The 16,438-nt window shown below is 42.0% G+C and overlaps 1 protein-coding gene and 1 non-coding gene across 3 annotated transcripts in view; one reads left to right on the forward strand and one right to left on the reverse strand.

Moving 5' to 3' along the window:
* The window catches only part of invs (inversin), a 34,879-nt gene that overhangs the window by 1,480 nt on the left and 16,961 nt on the right, over positions 1-16,438 (reverse strand). For both annotated transcript variants that reach the window (XM_088084542.1, XM_088084541.1), the window contains exons 6-17: positions 15,474-15,641; positions 15,142-15,322; positions 13,994-14,103; positions 13,690-13,861; positions 12,032-12,187; positions 10,754-10,875; positions 10,134-10,241; positions 9,167-9,273; positions 8,881-9,090; positions 7,965-8,176; positions 6,350-6,929; positions 5,646-5,797 (exon numbers count right to left, since the gene is read on the reverse strand). In XM_088084542.1, the coding sequence (XP_087940668.1) occupies positions 5,646-5,797; positions 6,350-6,929; positions 7,965-8,176; positions 8,881-9,090; positions 9,167-9,273; positions 10,134-10,241; positions 10,754-10,875; positions 12,032-12,187; positions 13,690-13,861; positions 13,994-14,103; positions 15,142-15,322; positions 15,474-15,641 (2,278 nt within the window). The remainder of the gene's footprint in view (positions 1-5,645; positions 5,798-6,349; positions 6,930-7,964; positions 8,177-8,880; positions 9,091-9,166; positions 9,274-10,133; positions 10,242-10,753; positions 10,876-12,031; positions 12,188-13,689; positions 13,862-13,993; positions 14,104-15,141; positions 15,323-15,473; positions 15,642-16,438) is intronic.
* On the forward strand, positions 3,114-3,186 carry trnat-ugu (transfer RNA threonine (anticodon UGU)). The gene has a single exon. It is a non-coding gene; the product is annotated as a tRNA-Thr (tRNA).

A 16,438-nucleotide genomic window follows, 5' to 3' on the forward strand; every position in this document is an offset into this window, starting at 1 on the left:
AAAATGTGAATCCACAAACAAATAGGTGCTGTCACAGTAGCTACGTCCATTTTTTAACAGTCCATAGACAATCCCCATAAACCTACATGTTAAAATGCCCAACTTTACAGCAGAAATAATGTTTACAGCCTGATACGAAAAAATGATTTTGGTCTCTACAGCAAATTTCAACATTCATGACAAATCTAAACACCCATTTACATTTTATTAAGGTTTAAAATGACACATAATTAAGGACAGGCCACTATGAGTGACAGGCTGTCTGTCTGGAGTGTCCTCAAACTCTCAGTCAGATCCACCTCTCGCTCCTCCATTTCTCCAAGGCTATTTAAAGAAGGCTGGGACACGCTCTTTGACTCCAGGGGGACTATGGGTATGACACAGTTTAACTGGAGCTGCGATGTTAGAAGGTTATAGCAGACGGCTCTAGAAATAAAGGGACAGTGTTCGCTCAGGTGCTCTTTGGGTGCGGTCTGTTTAGCCTCTTGGGTGCGCTCAGATGATGGCAGCAGATAAAAAATTGAACATTTTTATTAAAAAAAACATGTTACCTTCTTTTATGAAGGATCTTTTTGTGTAACAACTGTCTCATGGCTGACTGCAGATTTTACGGTGCATGTGTTGTTTTACTTTTTATTTTTTTTACAGGTCAACTGAGGGTTGTCAGGAAAGTGGGGGATGCCCTAAATCAAACCTGTTTAATATTATTGCGAGTTTTTAGTCCTTGCTCATGTAAATAGTGAAGTTTAATAACATGAACATCCAAAACCAATAGCTGCGCTCTATGCAGCACGAAACAGGAAGCAGCAAACTGGGTAGACTGTAAACATGGAGGAGAAATTGTTGTGAGGAGTTGTGGAGTGAAGTCTGTGTTTAACTCAGCGTGCATTATTTATTTCATGTTTATTTGTATAGGGACAAGTATATATTATAAAACTGATGCCACATACCACAGAATTTATAGCCTATCTGATCCAATAATAATCGTTTTAGTGAGAAATCTTAATTTTTGAAACTCTTTGTCTCTCATTTCCACTGTCTGCTCACACTGAAATAACACAGCTGACACGTGGAGACTGGTGGAGACACAGTCCAAAATTGTACACAAATACAGTCTCTTTATGGATATTGATGCCAAACTGACAAGAATACTGTCATCATATGACGCCTTTTATCATGTATTTCTGGAGTTATGTGGTTTTGCAGACACATAAGGAATTGTTAATATGTCATTTTTCTTTAAGGAAGTTTGGCGTAATCGTTTTCATCAGAAGCAAGTTGGGAAAACCTCAAAAGAACTGAGTTGTAAATAGTGACCAAACAAGATCCCCAGTCTTTGCAAAATGTTAGTGTGTGACAAAAAAACTCACATTGTCTTTAGATGTGATTGGATGTCGAACTTTAGCCTTGTTAGTTTTTTTAAAGTCTTGTAGTGTTTGGTAGGCGTAAGGACACACAGGGATTCCACAGAAGGTAGTTTATGTGTAATTGTGTGGTTTTGGAGAAGCTCAGTGGAAAGAACTAATTAAACTTTATTGTGCTTTTAACATGGCGTGTTTACACTACAGGGCAGAAGTCATTTTTTTTTAATCAACAAATCAATCAAGCTCACACACGGCAATTATTTGACACGTAGTTTTGGTTTTGGGATGCAAAAATACACTCTGGTCTCCATGTGTGTTTCTACAGCTAGATAAATAGATATTAGTGATATATGTTAGATTAAAAAACAGGCAATGTAGAAAAATGATTTAGGATAATTAACGGGGCCGTGTGACCCAGTCTGGAGTGAAACGCCTGTCTGCTTGTTGTTAAAAAAAAAAGGCAGTGTGAGAATGAGTGTCAGTAATGTGTGTGGCACCGTGTCGGGGTTTGTGTGTGTTCAGCTGATAGCTCTACGCAGTCGTCTGACATTCCCCCTGACAGCTCTGAACTTTTCACAGTGCCAGGACTGTCAGAGAGCGAGAGGGGCAGAGAGAGGGAGGTGAGGTGAGAAAGGGGAGGGGAGAACCACGTCCGGGGGAGGAGGGGGAGGTCTATCTGTCTGTCTGTAAGCGGCGATGGCGTGTATGTTTTGGCGCTGCGAGGTTTCTGCCCATTCTCCCATCATCACCTGGTGATGTGTGATGAAGGTCAGGCCTGTCTGTGGGGCGAAACCCTGGCAGAGGGTCCACGCAGGACACCAGACTGATACTGTCCGGGTGTGCGGACTGAAGCATCACACAGACATTTACACGGGTTCCTGTTCCGTTTTACACCGCGATGACTACCATCCTGATTTCCAGCGTCTTCTTTTCTTCTATTATCATGCGTTTCTGGAGTTATGTGGTTTTGCAGACACATAAGGAATTGTTAATATGTCATTTTTCTTTAAGGAAGTTTGGTGTAATCGTTTTCATCAGAAGCAAGTTGGGAAATAACCTTAAAAGAAATGTAGTTGTAAATAGTGACCCTACAAGATGGTTTCTGTTCCGTTTTACACCGCAATGACTACCATCCTGATTTCCAGCATCTTCTTTTCTCAATGTGACAGTTTTTACGTTTTAACCCTTTAAAACTTGAGGCGACAGCATTTTCTCGTGCTGTCTTCAGACGCGTATTTTTAACCTTTGAACTCAAATTGGTGCGATTTCTTTCAAAAAACATGGGGGGGGGGAGGCCATGAGCAACTTGGTAAGAGATGTTACACAAATAGCAAGAAATTCGGCTCAGGAGCTAGAGCAGGTTGACCCTTAATCAAAAGGTTAGTGGTTCAATCCCTGGCTCCTCCACTCTGCATAGTATGAAACTATCTGAGGCCTCAGTGCATTCATCCCTGTGCTTTCCAGTGTCCTCCTGACTGTGGCCTCTAACTCAATACTGCTTGTTTCTGCTGAGGAGGTAAAACTTTACTTTATATTGTTTAATAAAATAATGTTTAGGTGCAGCTGAGACTCAACCTGAACGCTGTTTCCCGTCAGATCATGTGACTAGTTTCTGCTTTCAGTCAGCTGCTGCTGCGTAACAAAGCTCAGGACACTCCTGTGACTGGCCGACCCAGTCTGAGCTCACGCCCATGGTTGTTCAAGGTGTTGTCTTCAAAATCATCAGCTGATAATTATGTCTACATCAAGGGCTCTATAGCTCAGTGGTTAGAGCACTGGTCTTGTAAACCAGGGGTCGTGAGTTCAATCCTCACTAGGGCCTAAAAAATGATAACTTTTAATCCTTACTGGTCCCAAACAGACACCTAAATTATCAGTAAAATGTCAGGTGTATTAAGAGAACTGCTATAGACCAATGCAAACTCTCACAGGGCTTCCATAAGCAGAGTTAATAGATTGAATAGTGTTTTGCAAAGAGTTTAAGATTGTTATTTTGGCATTTTTGCCTTTATTAGATGGGACAGATCAATAGTGTGAAAGGGGGAGAGAGAGAGGGGATGTCATGCAGGAAAGGGCCACAAGCAGGAATCAAACCCACGGCCACTGCGGCAAGGACACTGTTTTCATTCATGGGGCGTCTACTTTATCCACTCAGTCACCACACACATCTGTTTGCTAAAGAGTTTGATGTGTAAAATGTTATCCAGAATTACTTAATCGCAGTGCCACAGAACAATGTTCCTGCTTGTTTGAAGTTGATCGCGTCATGGATCGTAAAAAACAGTTTTTCAGTAACGGACTACTTTGTGAGGTCCTTGGGCTGCCTGTGGCATTCAGCTCAAAGAACATTTGTTCACGCTGATCTTAATAAATAGGTCAAAAATACGAAGTATTATTTTAAAAAAAAGACAGATAGGAGTAAATGGTGAACTTGTTGTATTGGAAGTCAATTTCAGCGGTGAATTTTGGCGCACTGGCGATTATTTCATGGATGTCATCAGGATGGTGAAAGTGGAATTCAAATTAAACTTGAGTACGCAAAGAAGCATGTTCCCTCTCGCTGTGTAAATCACAAGTTTTGTCCAAGTACAATGTTATATTGATTCTTCGCTGATATCACAAAGTCTGTCACAATACGATTCAATTTGATTCAGTTCAGGGGCCTGTGATCAATGAGATGATATCAATAAATAGAGTCAACAGAGCCACAGCAAGCCCTTGTAATTTCCCTTTTTTTTTGAGTCACTTGAATGCATCACCTGACCTGCATCTCAGGATCCTTTCACTGAAGGCAGGTGTGCTGAATTACTCGAGCAGGGAAGATACCAAAGAGGAGACAGTCTTCAGCTGCAGTGTGTTTGATTAAATCTCAGTTTTATTGATAATTATGTTTATCGCCCCGTTGATTTGTACTTTGTTTTTGTTAAGACCTGTTTATTTTGGAGGAATGTTTGTAATTTTTTTTATTTTGTTTTGACGCAAAAGTTGGACAAAATAGTTCAGCCTCAACCAGCAGCTCTCCACACATCCTACAAATTAATCAACACCCAAAAAGTCCTGGATCATCAACAAAACAGTGAGTACAACCAAATACTGCGAGTATCTAGTTCTCATATCCATCATGGCATCTGTGGGCGGCTGTTTCAAGCTTATTTAGATCCTGCAATATGATTATCATTATCTGCCTGGTGCAAGGCCACTTGCACTGTTTAAATTTTTAGGAAGGAAGTGTGCCTGGATAGAAATGTTGGCACAGACGTGCCGTGGTAATTTCAAAATAAAGGCATATCTTAAAGATGACGATATGTATTGATTTACTTTGCATCCATAATATTGGATTGTTGATCTTTGAATTGATATATCAGTCCAGATCAGTTTATTGTTAAAGCCTAAGAAAACAATGAAGCTCTGTTGTACAGAGGAATTAGCTATTTTAAGATTTGGCTACATAGGATGCACTTAATAGTCGGATCAAGTCATTTTATTTATTTATTTATTTTTAATTATAGTTGTCCATAATAAAAAAAAAAACACTCAACTTGGAGTCAAATATTTATATTCAATATTCAATATTTATATTGAAGCATTTATAATGTTTAAATAAAGGTATGTTTCTGATTATCATAAATGTGGGCCTTTCTTTTGGGCGTGCATCTCTACCACAGCCATGCAAACTTCAAGAGGCCATGCATCGTTAACTGCAGTGATAAGCCCAGTTAAGATGCATATTTCAAAATGCATTATATACATTTAATACCAAATAATGCTATTAAAAACTGAATAATACCGGAACATCCCACATGTCTTAAACGCAAAATGCCAAATTCTGGAAAAGGCCTTATTTGGAATATCTAAATGGGAATATTCTGTTTACATAAACCATATCAAATATAATAATATTGTCATATTGGGAATAAAAGTGAAATCTTAGTGTGCGTGTAGATGAAGAGATGAGAGCTGCGGCTGACTCTGTGGGACTCACAGCTCTGAGTTCACATTTGTTCAATTCTGACCTGCGAATTTGCTGATGGAAACAGTGACGCACTGTTCTAGCATAATGTCTTCTCCATTTACAAACAGCATGCCATCACCTTGATTAATACACTATTACACTACCAGACAATACAAATGCAGCATCGCTCTCAGGCACTGTTTAGGGTCTGTAACTGCTCCGCTCAACAATATATTATATATAATGAACTGTATATGTGACCCATGTTGAATCTGTGACATCCTTTTTCGGTGCTGAGTGTGTGCGAGGCTAAAAAGCGATGATCTCACCATAGATGCTCTGCAGCACTGAGCTCTTACTCGCCAACAGTTTGGTGGGTTGAGCTCGGAGCTCCGTCTTCTTCCTGGTGTGGGCGTGGTGTGAATCACTTGGCGCCGCCTCCTCGCGGACCGGTATCTCTCTCCGTCTGCGTGCGTGGAACCTGCAGACGCACATCCATGCAAGGACATACACAGCCGGCAATAAAAGCAATTCAGACTGTGTTCAAAGGTCTAAAAGCTGGCAAGTCCTCACACTAATACTCACCAAGCATAAACAAAGTAAACATAGTTTATTCAAGGCAGTTAATAGGCAGCACATACAGAATATAATTGTGAAGCTGAATGGAAACAGAGGGCCTCCTGTGGCGGACTGGCAGCCTCTAAGAGAAACGCAGTGTGTGTAAGAGGGAGAGAAAAGCAAAGCGAGGCTGCTGGTAGCTATTAGAGCAGCACGGCTGAACTTTTAGCCTCTTGTTAAACCAGTATGAAAGCTCTAGATTATAGCCCGTCTGTCCCCCTGCCTTCTTGTCTCACCCATCTCCCACGCTCTCCCCCCTGCTGCTCAAGTGTTGATGGCATCCAGACCGAACATGGGGGGGAGTTGGCATGTATGTGGGAGAGGGCACATGTGGGCACCACATGGCAGTGCCAGTCCCCCACAGCCAGAGAGGCCTCACCTCTGAACAACCCTCCAGGAACGAGCGTGAACTCACCTTCGCCAAGCTCGCTGGATGATGCGTGCAGCCTCGTTTCTCCTCCTGCGCTGCTCTTTGTGGTGCTCCCCGTGCATGCGTGTGGAGATGGGTGCATGTGTGGCAGACAGAGTCTTTCTCGAGGGGCTTTTGTGGTCTAAAGATGAACTGCTTCCTGATGAGGGAGTTTGGTCTTTGGTGGCGGTCCTTTCTGAGGTCTGCTCCTTGTGGTTTCTGTGCTTTTGTGGAGCGTTGTGAGCATCAGTCTTGCCGGGGGCAGTCTGCAAAGTCAAGTGAGTGTCTCTCTTTTTGTGAGAGCCGCATTCTCTGGTGACAGTGTCAGTTTGGTCTATCGCTGTGACGCCTGTGGGGGCGCATGTGTTTGAGGAGGGTCGTTCCCTGACTTTGGGCATGGAGGGCGGTCTGGGTTTGAGACTGGGTGGCTGGCTGCAGGAGGCAGGAGAGAGAAGTTCCTTCAGCCTGGTGGTCTGCGGAGCACCGGGCACAGTGTCACCGGTCACATGACTGGGGAGGTTCGAAGCATCAGGAAGCTCATTTGGTTCAGGTGCTTTACTTCTTCTGGAGGATCTGCTCTTGTGGGCTGCCGAGAGCAAAAAAAAATACAAGAGGTTTTGTGCAAAATGTTTTAACCCGGCAGCACAGAAGATTTATACAATCAGCAAAGTTATACTGACTTTGAAGCTCTTATAATTCAAAAGTGGCGAAATGTCTCTCATTCTGTCCCTAAGTTATGATGCTGAGTAGTGGCCAGAAAAGTGTTTTTGTTGAACATTGTGATGTCAAAGTTGACCTTTGACCTTTTAGACATGAAATGTAACCACTTAATTATTATATTATTATTATTATATTATTATTATTATTTATTATTATTATTATATCCTATTAGACATTTGTGTGAGACTTTGTCAGAATTTACACATGAATTCTTGAGTTATGGCCGAAAACATGTTTTTTGACATTTGACCAACTAATTTTAATTAGTTCATCCTTGACCTGAGGTGGACCTTTGTGCCAAAATTTAGGGACTGAGATATTGCTTTTACAAGAATGAGATGGAGGCAAGGTAATAGACAAATTGATATTTGACCTTCAAAATCTAATCAGTTCAGTGTTAAATCCAAGTGGATGTTTGTGCCAAATTTGAATACATTTCCATGAGGCCTTCTTGCAACATCGCATTTAAGAGAATGAAACGGATACAAGATCACAGGGACCTTGATCTTTGACCACCAAAATCTAATCATTTCATTGTTTTCGTTGTTGTTTCACAGTGACTTTGATTTTTGGCCACCAAGTTCATTGTTGAGTCTGAGTGGTTGTTTGCGCCAAAATCTGAAGAAATTTCCCTAAGATGTTCTTGAGATATTGCTGTCACTGGAATGAGACGAATGTAAAGTCACCTTGAACTTGACCTTTGTCCTTCTAATTGGTTCTTCCTTGAGACTTCTTAAACGTTTGCGCCAAATTTAAAGTAATTCCCATAAGCTGTTTTCAAACCTCTCGGTCAAACTTTTATTTTAGCCTCTAATACTAACAAACATCCTAACTGGGAAGCTACTATCAATTCAAACTGCACGTTCCATCAGAGCAACTTTAAGAATTTCTGCTTGTGTACCTTTGAGTCTCTCCTCTTTGCTCTTTGTGCGTTCAGCTTTGGATAATTTCTTTGTTTCCACGCCTGAGTCATTTATAGTTAGGTCTTCTATAATGTTCACCAGGGAGAGCTTTTCCTGCTCTGTTCTCACTGAAGGGAGCCTTCGTTTCTCTGCAGTGACCACAGAGACTCTCTGCACTGCCTCTCTCCTCCGCTGTTCCTCTTCTCGTTTCCTGAACAAAGAACGGCAGTTAGATCTAGATTTTTACATGCAAATAGCTGTTTGCTGCTTTATTAATGCTCTGAATGTGAGAACCTTGAACAATGAATAGACAAAAAAAAAAGTGCAGCATTCAAATATTTTTTTAGAATTCAAATGTCAGCATTATGAATAAAGCTTCGAGGCTGCACACTACTCGGTACTACTTTAGTCTCAGCTTCATTATTAATCAGGAATAAAATATGTTAAGAAGGCAAGATTTAGTACTTTATATATATTTTTAAAAAATCTCATAAAATACTTTTATCTCAGCAAAACTTCCTGTTTGAAATAACAAAAAAAGCTGACGTCAATGTAGCCCCAAACGCATCATGTGAGACAGAATAAAGGTGAGACTGGTGTGCAAATGACAAAAGGAGAACAAGCCAGAGCAGAGAGACAGGGGGAAGACGTATGTGTGTGCAGGGATGACAGAGAGAAAGATAGATATGGAGAGAGTGTGACTGTTCCTATATGGGCGAGACGAAGACAGAGACAGATAGTGGAGACAGAAACAGGAGCGAGTGATGAACACAAACGGCATTGTGTGACAAAAAGGACGTTATACAACAATTATGACCATCATGAAGTGATAGAAATGAAGGCCTCCTGTAGATGTGTGGCTCTGTGAGCACACAAATATAGAAGTGCGTATATATGTGTGTGCTCATCTCTTACTTGGCTGCATCCTTGCGCAGCTGTTCGTGCCTCATAAGGAGCTGCTTTCTCTCCCTGAAGGCCTTGCGGACGGTGTAGCCCTTGTAGACAGCCTGAATGGAGGCGGCGGCGATATCCTGGATGGCTGCTATAGACAGAGCGCCGTGCTCCAGCATGAACTGAGTCACCTCGCTGTGCCCCCCCAGCAGGGCGTAGTCCAGAGGGGTGTACCTGCATGACACAAACACCTGTCATTCATATATCAGCTCTTTTCACCTTCCGGTTCCTCCCTCTAGGCAGTCCTCACCTCTCCTCAGTGTGCTCCATGTGATTGGGAAAGGCGTTGTAGCCCAGCAGCAATTTTACAGCATCCAGGTAGCCGTTGTTGCATGACCAGTGGAGTGCAGTCCGCCCCTGTGCACCCGTACAAAGAGCACCCATTCAAACTACAGATGTGTCCAAAAGTTCAGCATATCATGGACAGATTTGTCAGCCTATAGAGCCTGATTGTGAACCTGGAAATGTTGAGTATCCCAAAGTTTTATGTTAAAAAATGTATAGCAGGGTCCCCAACATTAAGAAACAGCTGGATGCCATCTTGCATATGTTGGGCAATTTGCAAAATCTGCATAATGTGCACACATTTGCATAATACATAGACAGTACTTTAGCAGGTGCTTGGCCAATTTGGACATTATCTGGGTGGTTTTGGGGTTATTGAGGATGCTGAATCCATTTGTAATATTTTTAAAATTCAAAATGGATTTTTTAAAACTGGAAGTCTGCATATTTTAACTGCAGTTGGGCTGATTTTGATTAATTTAATTTGATTTAGATGTTTTAGAGGACACTGTAAAGGCTGGATTAGACTAACTCTTTCTATTTCGTGTTTTTTAAATAAGTGAAATAACTTTAAATCAGTTACAATATTTATAAACATATGAACAGAATATTGCAGGAAGTCTACATTTGAATTCACAGACCATCACTATTGGTCCACTGATGCACAATTGGTAAATGTTAAGAAGAAAGGCAGGTACCGTGGCAAAGGAAGTATAATAAAGTAATTTTCAACAAGTGGGACACACCAGTCCTGAAACAGTTGTTCTTTTCAACACATTATGCAAATTGCCCAACAGATGCAAGTTAGCATCCTGCAGTTTCTTGATGTTGGGGACCTATACTGTACATATAAACATAAAACTTTGGAGTACTCAACATTTCCAGGTTGACTTTGCTAGCAAGTAGACTGAGATGTGTTTTTGGATTTTCACCTCCTTGTCCTGAATGTTTGGATCGGCGTTGTTCTCCATGAGAACAGCCATGCAGGTGATGTAGCCGCCATAAGCAGCACACTGCAGAGGAGTCCGTCCTGCCTGATCCTGCTCAGGAGAAGCCAAACGTTACACAGTCAGGTGCTGAGAACTTACACAAACTGTTCATAAAGCAGTGCAGAAGAAGATTTAATTTCCAGATTTATCCTCTGATTAATACTCATCATGCCACTTCAGACGTCTAACTGATTTTTGTCGTAATTAAAGGGAGGCAAATCTGCAATCCTTGTTTTGTGGACAGAAAGCCCTCCAGTGTGCGATATTGCCGTCATTTGTGGGAGTATACAGATGGAAAAGTGCAACAGATGGATGCTGACTAAATTGATTCGAGATGAACTCTCTGGTTTGTTACAACAGACTGCTGTTATATCATGTTTGCTTTTGCAAAACTGGAGATCTTCTTGTGCAATAAACGATGATGTGGATTGAAAGCTAGAGTTGCACAGCCCAGTAAACAAACTTCCCTATTTAAGATGTAAATGTTATTAATGAGTATCAAACAGGGATTCAAAAATCATTAGGTATTTTCTTTTGTATGTTTTCAGTGTGTGCATTCATACCTGCACATTCGGACTAATCCCATTCTCCATCAATATCTGGCAGACCTCGGCATTTCCTCCCAGAGCTGCCCAGTGCAGAGCGGTGTGACCATCCACGTCTACCAGGTCCACACGTGCAGAACCTTAATATTGGAAGTTTAGGATTGCAGAGAGTGTGCACAACAGTAAACATTTCTGTTAATGTGCCACTTTAGCCAACTTGGCTGATTTTGACTGTTGTCCATTTAGTTGTGATGACACTCTTAAAGCTGCTGTTGATACATTTTAGGAAAGTAAGTTTCTGTCATATTTGCTGAAATTGTCACAACATCCACACAGTACTACATGAGGCAGATAATCTGTGAAAAAATCATGTCCATTTTATTGCCTCTAATACATGGATGTATAATAGAAAGTGTGAATACAGCCATAGGGTTGTGGCCCAGTTCATTCCTATGAAAGCTGCTTATCGACGCATAAGGCAAAAAAAAGCCCGGGTATAAAATACCTGGATTTACTGGACCAAAAGGCAGGCACAGTAGAGACTTACAGCCTTGGGGTCTACCCAGGAGGAGCTGGAGAGCGTTGCTTGGGAGATGGACGTCTGGAGTGCTTTGCTCAGCCTGCTGCCCTGGCGGCCTGGCCTCGGATAAGCTGACGACGATGGATGGATGGATGGACAACCTGTGTTGCTGTTTACTGCTGCATGATCAATACGCTTTGTTTTTTCACTTTGTGTTTTTGAATGACGATTACAGACGACTGCCGTCTGCTGGCATTGAGAGTAACTTCCTCACACGCAGGACATGCATGCTGGTTGGCCATCAGTTGTAGTCTTTGAATTGTGTTCCTGAGCATTTTTGGCCAGGACAGGTGATGTAAAGTGACGCAGCAGTCAGCCTTCGTTGTTGTTTGCTCTTTGATATTGGTTTAATGTGTTCTGGGACTTTAGAAACACCACAGATGGTCTGGTCTCATGCGTTAATGCCATTGGAGGCACTTCGACGGGACAGAGGAATACGATATTTTTCTCATGAATTATTTTTTTTGATGTACTACTGTGTTGATATAGTCACAGTTTCAGTGAATATGACAAAAAGTTATTTTAATTGAACTTACCACAACAGCTTGAAAGACATATAGTGTGCAAAAATGAGATCATCTTTGACATCATGGACTTCAGTACTGATTTTATGACTCTGGAGCAGTATAGTAGAGATGAATACTCACAATAGTGGTACAGAACATGAAACTGTGTACTTAATAGGATGCTTGCATTTGTGTACCAGTTACACCAACCTTTGATGAGTGTGAGTATGACATCTCTGTGTCCCATCTCACAAGCCCGAAACAGCGGCGTGTGTTTCATCACATCCAGAGAGTCGACCATCGCTCCCCTCTCCAACAGCAGCTTCACTGTGCTCACATGGCCTGACAGCGAGGCCGCATGGAGAGCTGTGTGAACACCCACACATGCACAGACACATAAATAAAAAAAGATACTGGATCTAACTGGACAGTAAACACCCCCAGGACAACTGCTCCTTCCTTGTCTGCCTCTTTGTTCATTCTTCCCGTCTGCTGCAGCTCCTCTCGGGGCTGTGGCTAAAGCCTGGTCAATGACGGGTTAAACAGACACATTTAATGAGGAGTGATGCACTTAAGCGTCCTGGTGGCTCCCCCTCCCTCCAGTCCCCAGACAGACCAGACTAGAGTCAAGTACATGGAAGTGATCTGGGCACCGGTCACCTCCACTGCCCTTCACACCATCTCATTAGCATGACTCAACCATTGCATGTTATGCATGCATAAACAATGACTGCCTGGCTGAGCAGAGGAGCTATCACCATGGAGATTATACATCCAAACAACCCTGGGGTCACAGCATGGCAGTAAGTCATGTGTGCATGTCTGTGTGTGTCTGTGTGTGTGTGTGTGTGTGTGTGTGTGTGTGTGTGTTTCAGAGGACAGTGCTGGCAGTGGGTGGGAGTCTATTCAATGGGCTCACACAAATTTTGCTGACAGTATCACTTCCCTCTCCTCCTCAGTCTCGCGGTCTCTACCTTGGGGGGAATCCCATGTGACATCATCAGCCCTGGCCTAAAACAAGCAGCAGGCCAGACTGTGAAACTAGAACTACCACCTCGTGGTCGCATGCCTCCGTGCACCTGTCAAGTGACACTTACAGTTTGAACCATGTCTGTGAAAATGTGGATGCTTCCCAACACCTTAATGCAGTACAGACGATCTCTACAACCAGCACAGTTTCAGGGTGGACCAGAAAAGTGGTTTTGCAAAACATTACAATGTCACTGTGAAGTTGACCTTTCACCTTTTTTAGATGAAATATTATCCTATTATCATTATATCTTATTAGACATTGTAAAATTTTGCCATAATTAGCATTTGAATTCTTGAGTTATAGCCAAAAACATGTTTTGTGATGTCAAAGTGACCTTGACCTTTGACTTTAAACAATCAAATTCTAATCAGTTAATTCTTAAGTTCAATTGGACGTTTGTGACAAATTTGAAGAAACTCCCTCCAAGTGCTCTTGAGATATTGCATCACCAGAATTAGACAAATCCACGGTCACACTGACCTTGACCTTTGATCACTAAAATCGAATCACTTCTAATCAGTGCTGAGTCCAAGTGCACGTTTGTGCCAAATTTGAAAGATAATTTCCAAGTGCACGTTTGTGCCAAATTAGAAGGAATTCCTATGATGACATAATGAGATAATGTGATCATGAGAATGGGATGAACGAACAAACAAAAAAATAATGCTTCCGGCCACGCCTTTCGCCGGTGTGGAGGCACAAAAACAAACGCAAGATAAACGTGTGTGTGTGTACGTGTTTGTGTACAATATAATGGCCATGGCGTTTATGTTGGGTAGAGTGGGTGAAAGTGGTTAAGAGAAGCATCAATTCCTCTCGTTCCTCAGATGCTCACCGGTGCCTCCGTACTTGTCGGCCATGTTGATGTCAATGTGAGGAGTGAGGGCCAGCATGGTGCGGATGACATCATCACTGCCCTTTCCGGCGGCCCACATAAATGCTGTCCTCCCCTCCAGATCAGGTTCATCCTTCACAGAGGGGTGGGACAGAAACACACCCACTGTCTCCTACAGGCAGAAAGACATTAGGACAGTGAACAAACAGGATGGGACAACTGTATCTCATCATCAACAACTATTTTGCATAAGGGTGCATGACGCTGACTCAGCGGGTTTCCCAACTTTGTGTGTAACACTCACAGCGTTGTTGCTCTGAGCACCGTAGTGCAGCGGCGTTGCTCCCTGGCTGTCAGAGGGAATAGTGCCTGATGTGTTTCTCTCCAACAGCAGGTGGACGATTCTGGCATGACCTGAAAAACACATGTTTACACTAGTGGGAGGTGTTGGTGACAAACAATGACAAAAAAAAACCTGAGACAACTGCTCTATTCAGCTATGCTCTCTTACAAAGGCACCTTATATATTTTTTTCAGTTTACTTTACAAAGCTGTTAACAGAAAAGCAAAAATAATACCACCTCAAGTCAACATAAGTTAACTGTCACCGTTTACACGATAACCAAGCACTGTGTTACTCTTTGTGAGGTGCTAAAAAACAGGTTTAGAGAGGTAGAGTTTTTTTAAACTATATTTATACTGCAATAATGTACATTATTCACACAATAATGTACATACAGTAAGAGTTGTGGTAAAAAGAAGACAAAGAGGTAAATGTCACACTGTGTTACATTAAGATTACATAGACAGCATACAGATACATATAGTATATATACATATATAGTATAGTATACATATAGTATACATACATATATACAAACCTAGTATTTACAGCATATACACATATACATATATGAACATACAGTATATACATACATATATACACATAGTGTATACAGTATATATACATATTCATATATGAACATATAGTATATACAGTATATACATACATGTAGTTACAATAAAAAAAGGTTACATACACTTACAACACTCAACTATAAGATGTTATAAAATAATTCAATATGCTCACATCTTTATTCTATAATAAATAGATTTATCGGAAAATAATAATCAGCTGAATAAAAAAAAAAGTCAGTCGCAGCTCTACAGTTCATCTGATAGCTGTTGGGATATTTCCGTCTCGACCAAGTGATGGACCAACAGACAGACAAACATTACCCTCCCTTGAGACACGCTGCAGGCGTGGCTACAAGTATGCGGGTAATGACTGGTCCATTTTGGCTTAACTCAGCTGACCAGTGTAAAAATTTGTCTAATTAGAATTGTGTTTTGGGGAAATTGGTCATGATTTCCACATGACATCCTTTGTGTCAGTGTGTCACTGTCACTCGGCTTGATGTGGGGTCACATCCAGGCCGTGTGTTCACTCACCGAGCAGAGCGGCCCAGTGCAGCGGCGTCCTGAAGAGGTTATCATAAGCTGTCACATTACAGCCCTCGTAAGACGTCAGCACCTCTACTACTGCCTCGTTACCGTCGGCGACAGCAAAGTGCAGTGGTGTCCGCCCCTCGTAGTCCTGCCAGTTTAACAGGGACTCAGTCGGAGCCGCTTCCTTTAACAGAAACACAAGACAACCACAGAAGAGAAACAGACATGCAGGCTGACAGGTGGTGATGATAAAGGATGATGATTCACTTGAGTGTGTGTGTGTGTGTGTGTGTGTGTGTGTGTGTGTGTGTGTGTGTGTGCAACATAGTGTGTACCAGTATACAGCGGACAGTTTGTGTGGCGCTGGGCTCCTGACTGTGCGCTGCCCAGTGCAGAGGGATCTTGCCCTCGCTGTCTGGGATGCCAATGTTGGAGTCGTGCTTGATCAGGAGGCGGACGTGCTCAGGTCGGTTATAAAACGCTGACCAGTGGAGGGCAGTTTGCTGGACACACAGAAAGTGAAAAAAAGATGAAAAGGAAGAGCCAAAAATGATGACTGGAGTTTTAAACAGAGGGGACTGTTGTAAAATCAGGTTTAATGTCTCCATTTACGTTTTACTTTACTTTGATATTAAATATGAGGACAATGTGCTGCACAAAGCTCATATTGAAGATCAAGCAGGGAGCTGAGATTGTAACCCAGATAAGGTTGCCATGACGGCTTCTGAGCTATTCTGAGATTTGCCGAAAACCACTGTCATCTGACACGATGATGCATATTGGATTATTACAAAACTAACTACTGATGTCAGATGCACATCAGCTCCGACAGACAAAGGAGACAGTGTTTGTGTGCATTTCTGGGTTTATGAGTGTATGACGTCAAATTCCTGCTTCTAACACACAATCTTCAGTCAGTCGGTCAGTTATCTCTGTGCAGATTATTGGTGAGACGCCTAGACCTTCTGACTGAGGAAAATCAGGAAGACAAACACTGAGTTCCAAAACTTCGTTCACCTCCCCTCGGCACTTTCACATCTTAAGGGGGCAAATACCAATCGTGTCAAAAACTGAACTTGGTAAAATCGAGTCTTAGAGGGCTGAGGGAGTGAGTGAAAAACAATGGTCAACTCTAGAGGTGTATATAACCCAAAATGCATTGCAGTTATGCATTTGTTGCAGGAAAATCCTTTCAAAAAATTCCGGTTTCACCACAGAAGAAGGAAAAAATGAATAAATTGCTAAATTTAAAAGAAATATATAATCACTATCTGCCGCTTTTCAGTTTAACTTTTTCATA

The sequence above is a fragment of the Plectropomus leopardus genome, chromosome 11 (genome assembly GCF_026936395.1).
Source record: "Plectropomus leopardus strain MGB_pleo_1.0 chromosome 11, ASM2693639v1, whole genome shotgun sequence".
NCBI classification, from domain to species: domain Eukaryota; kingdom Metazoa; phylum Chordata; class Actinopteri; order Perciformes; family Serranidae; genus Plectropomus; species Plectropomus leopardus.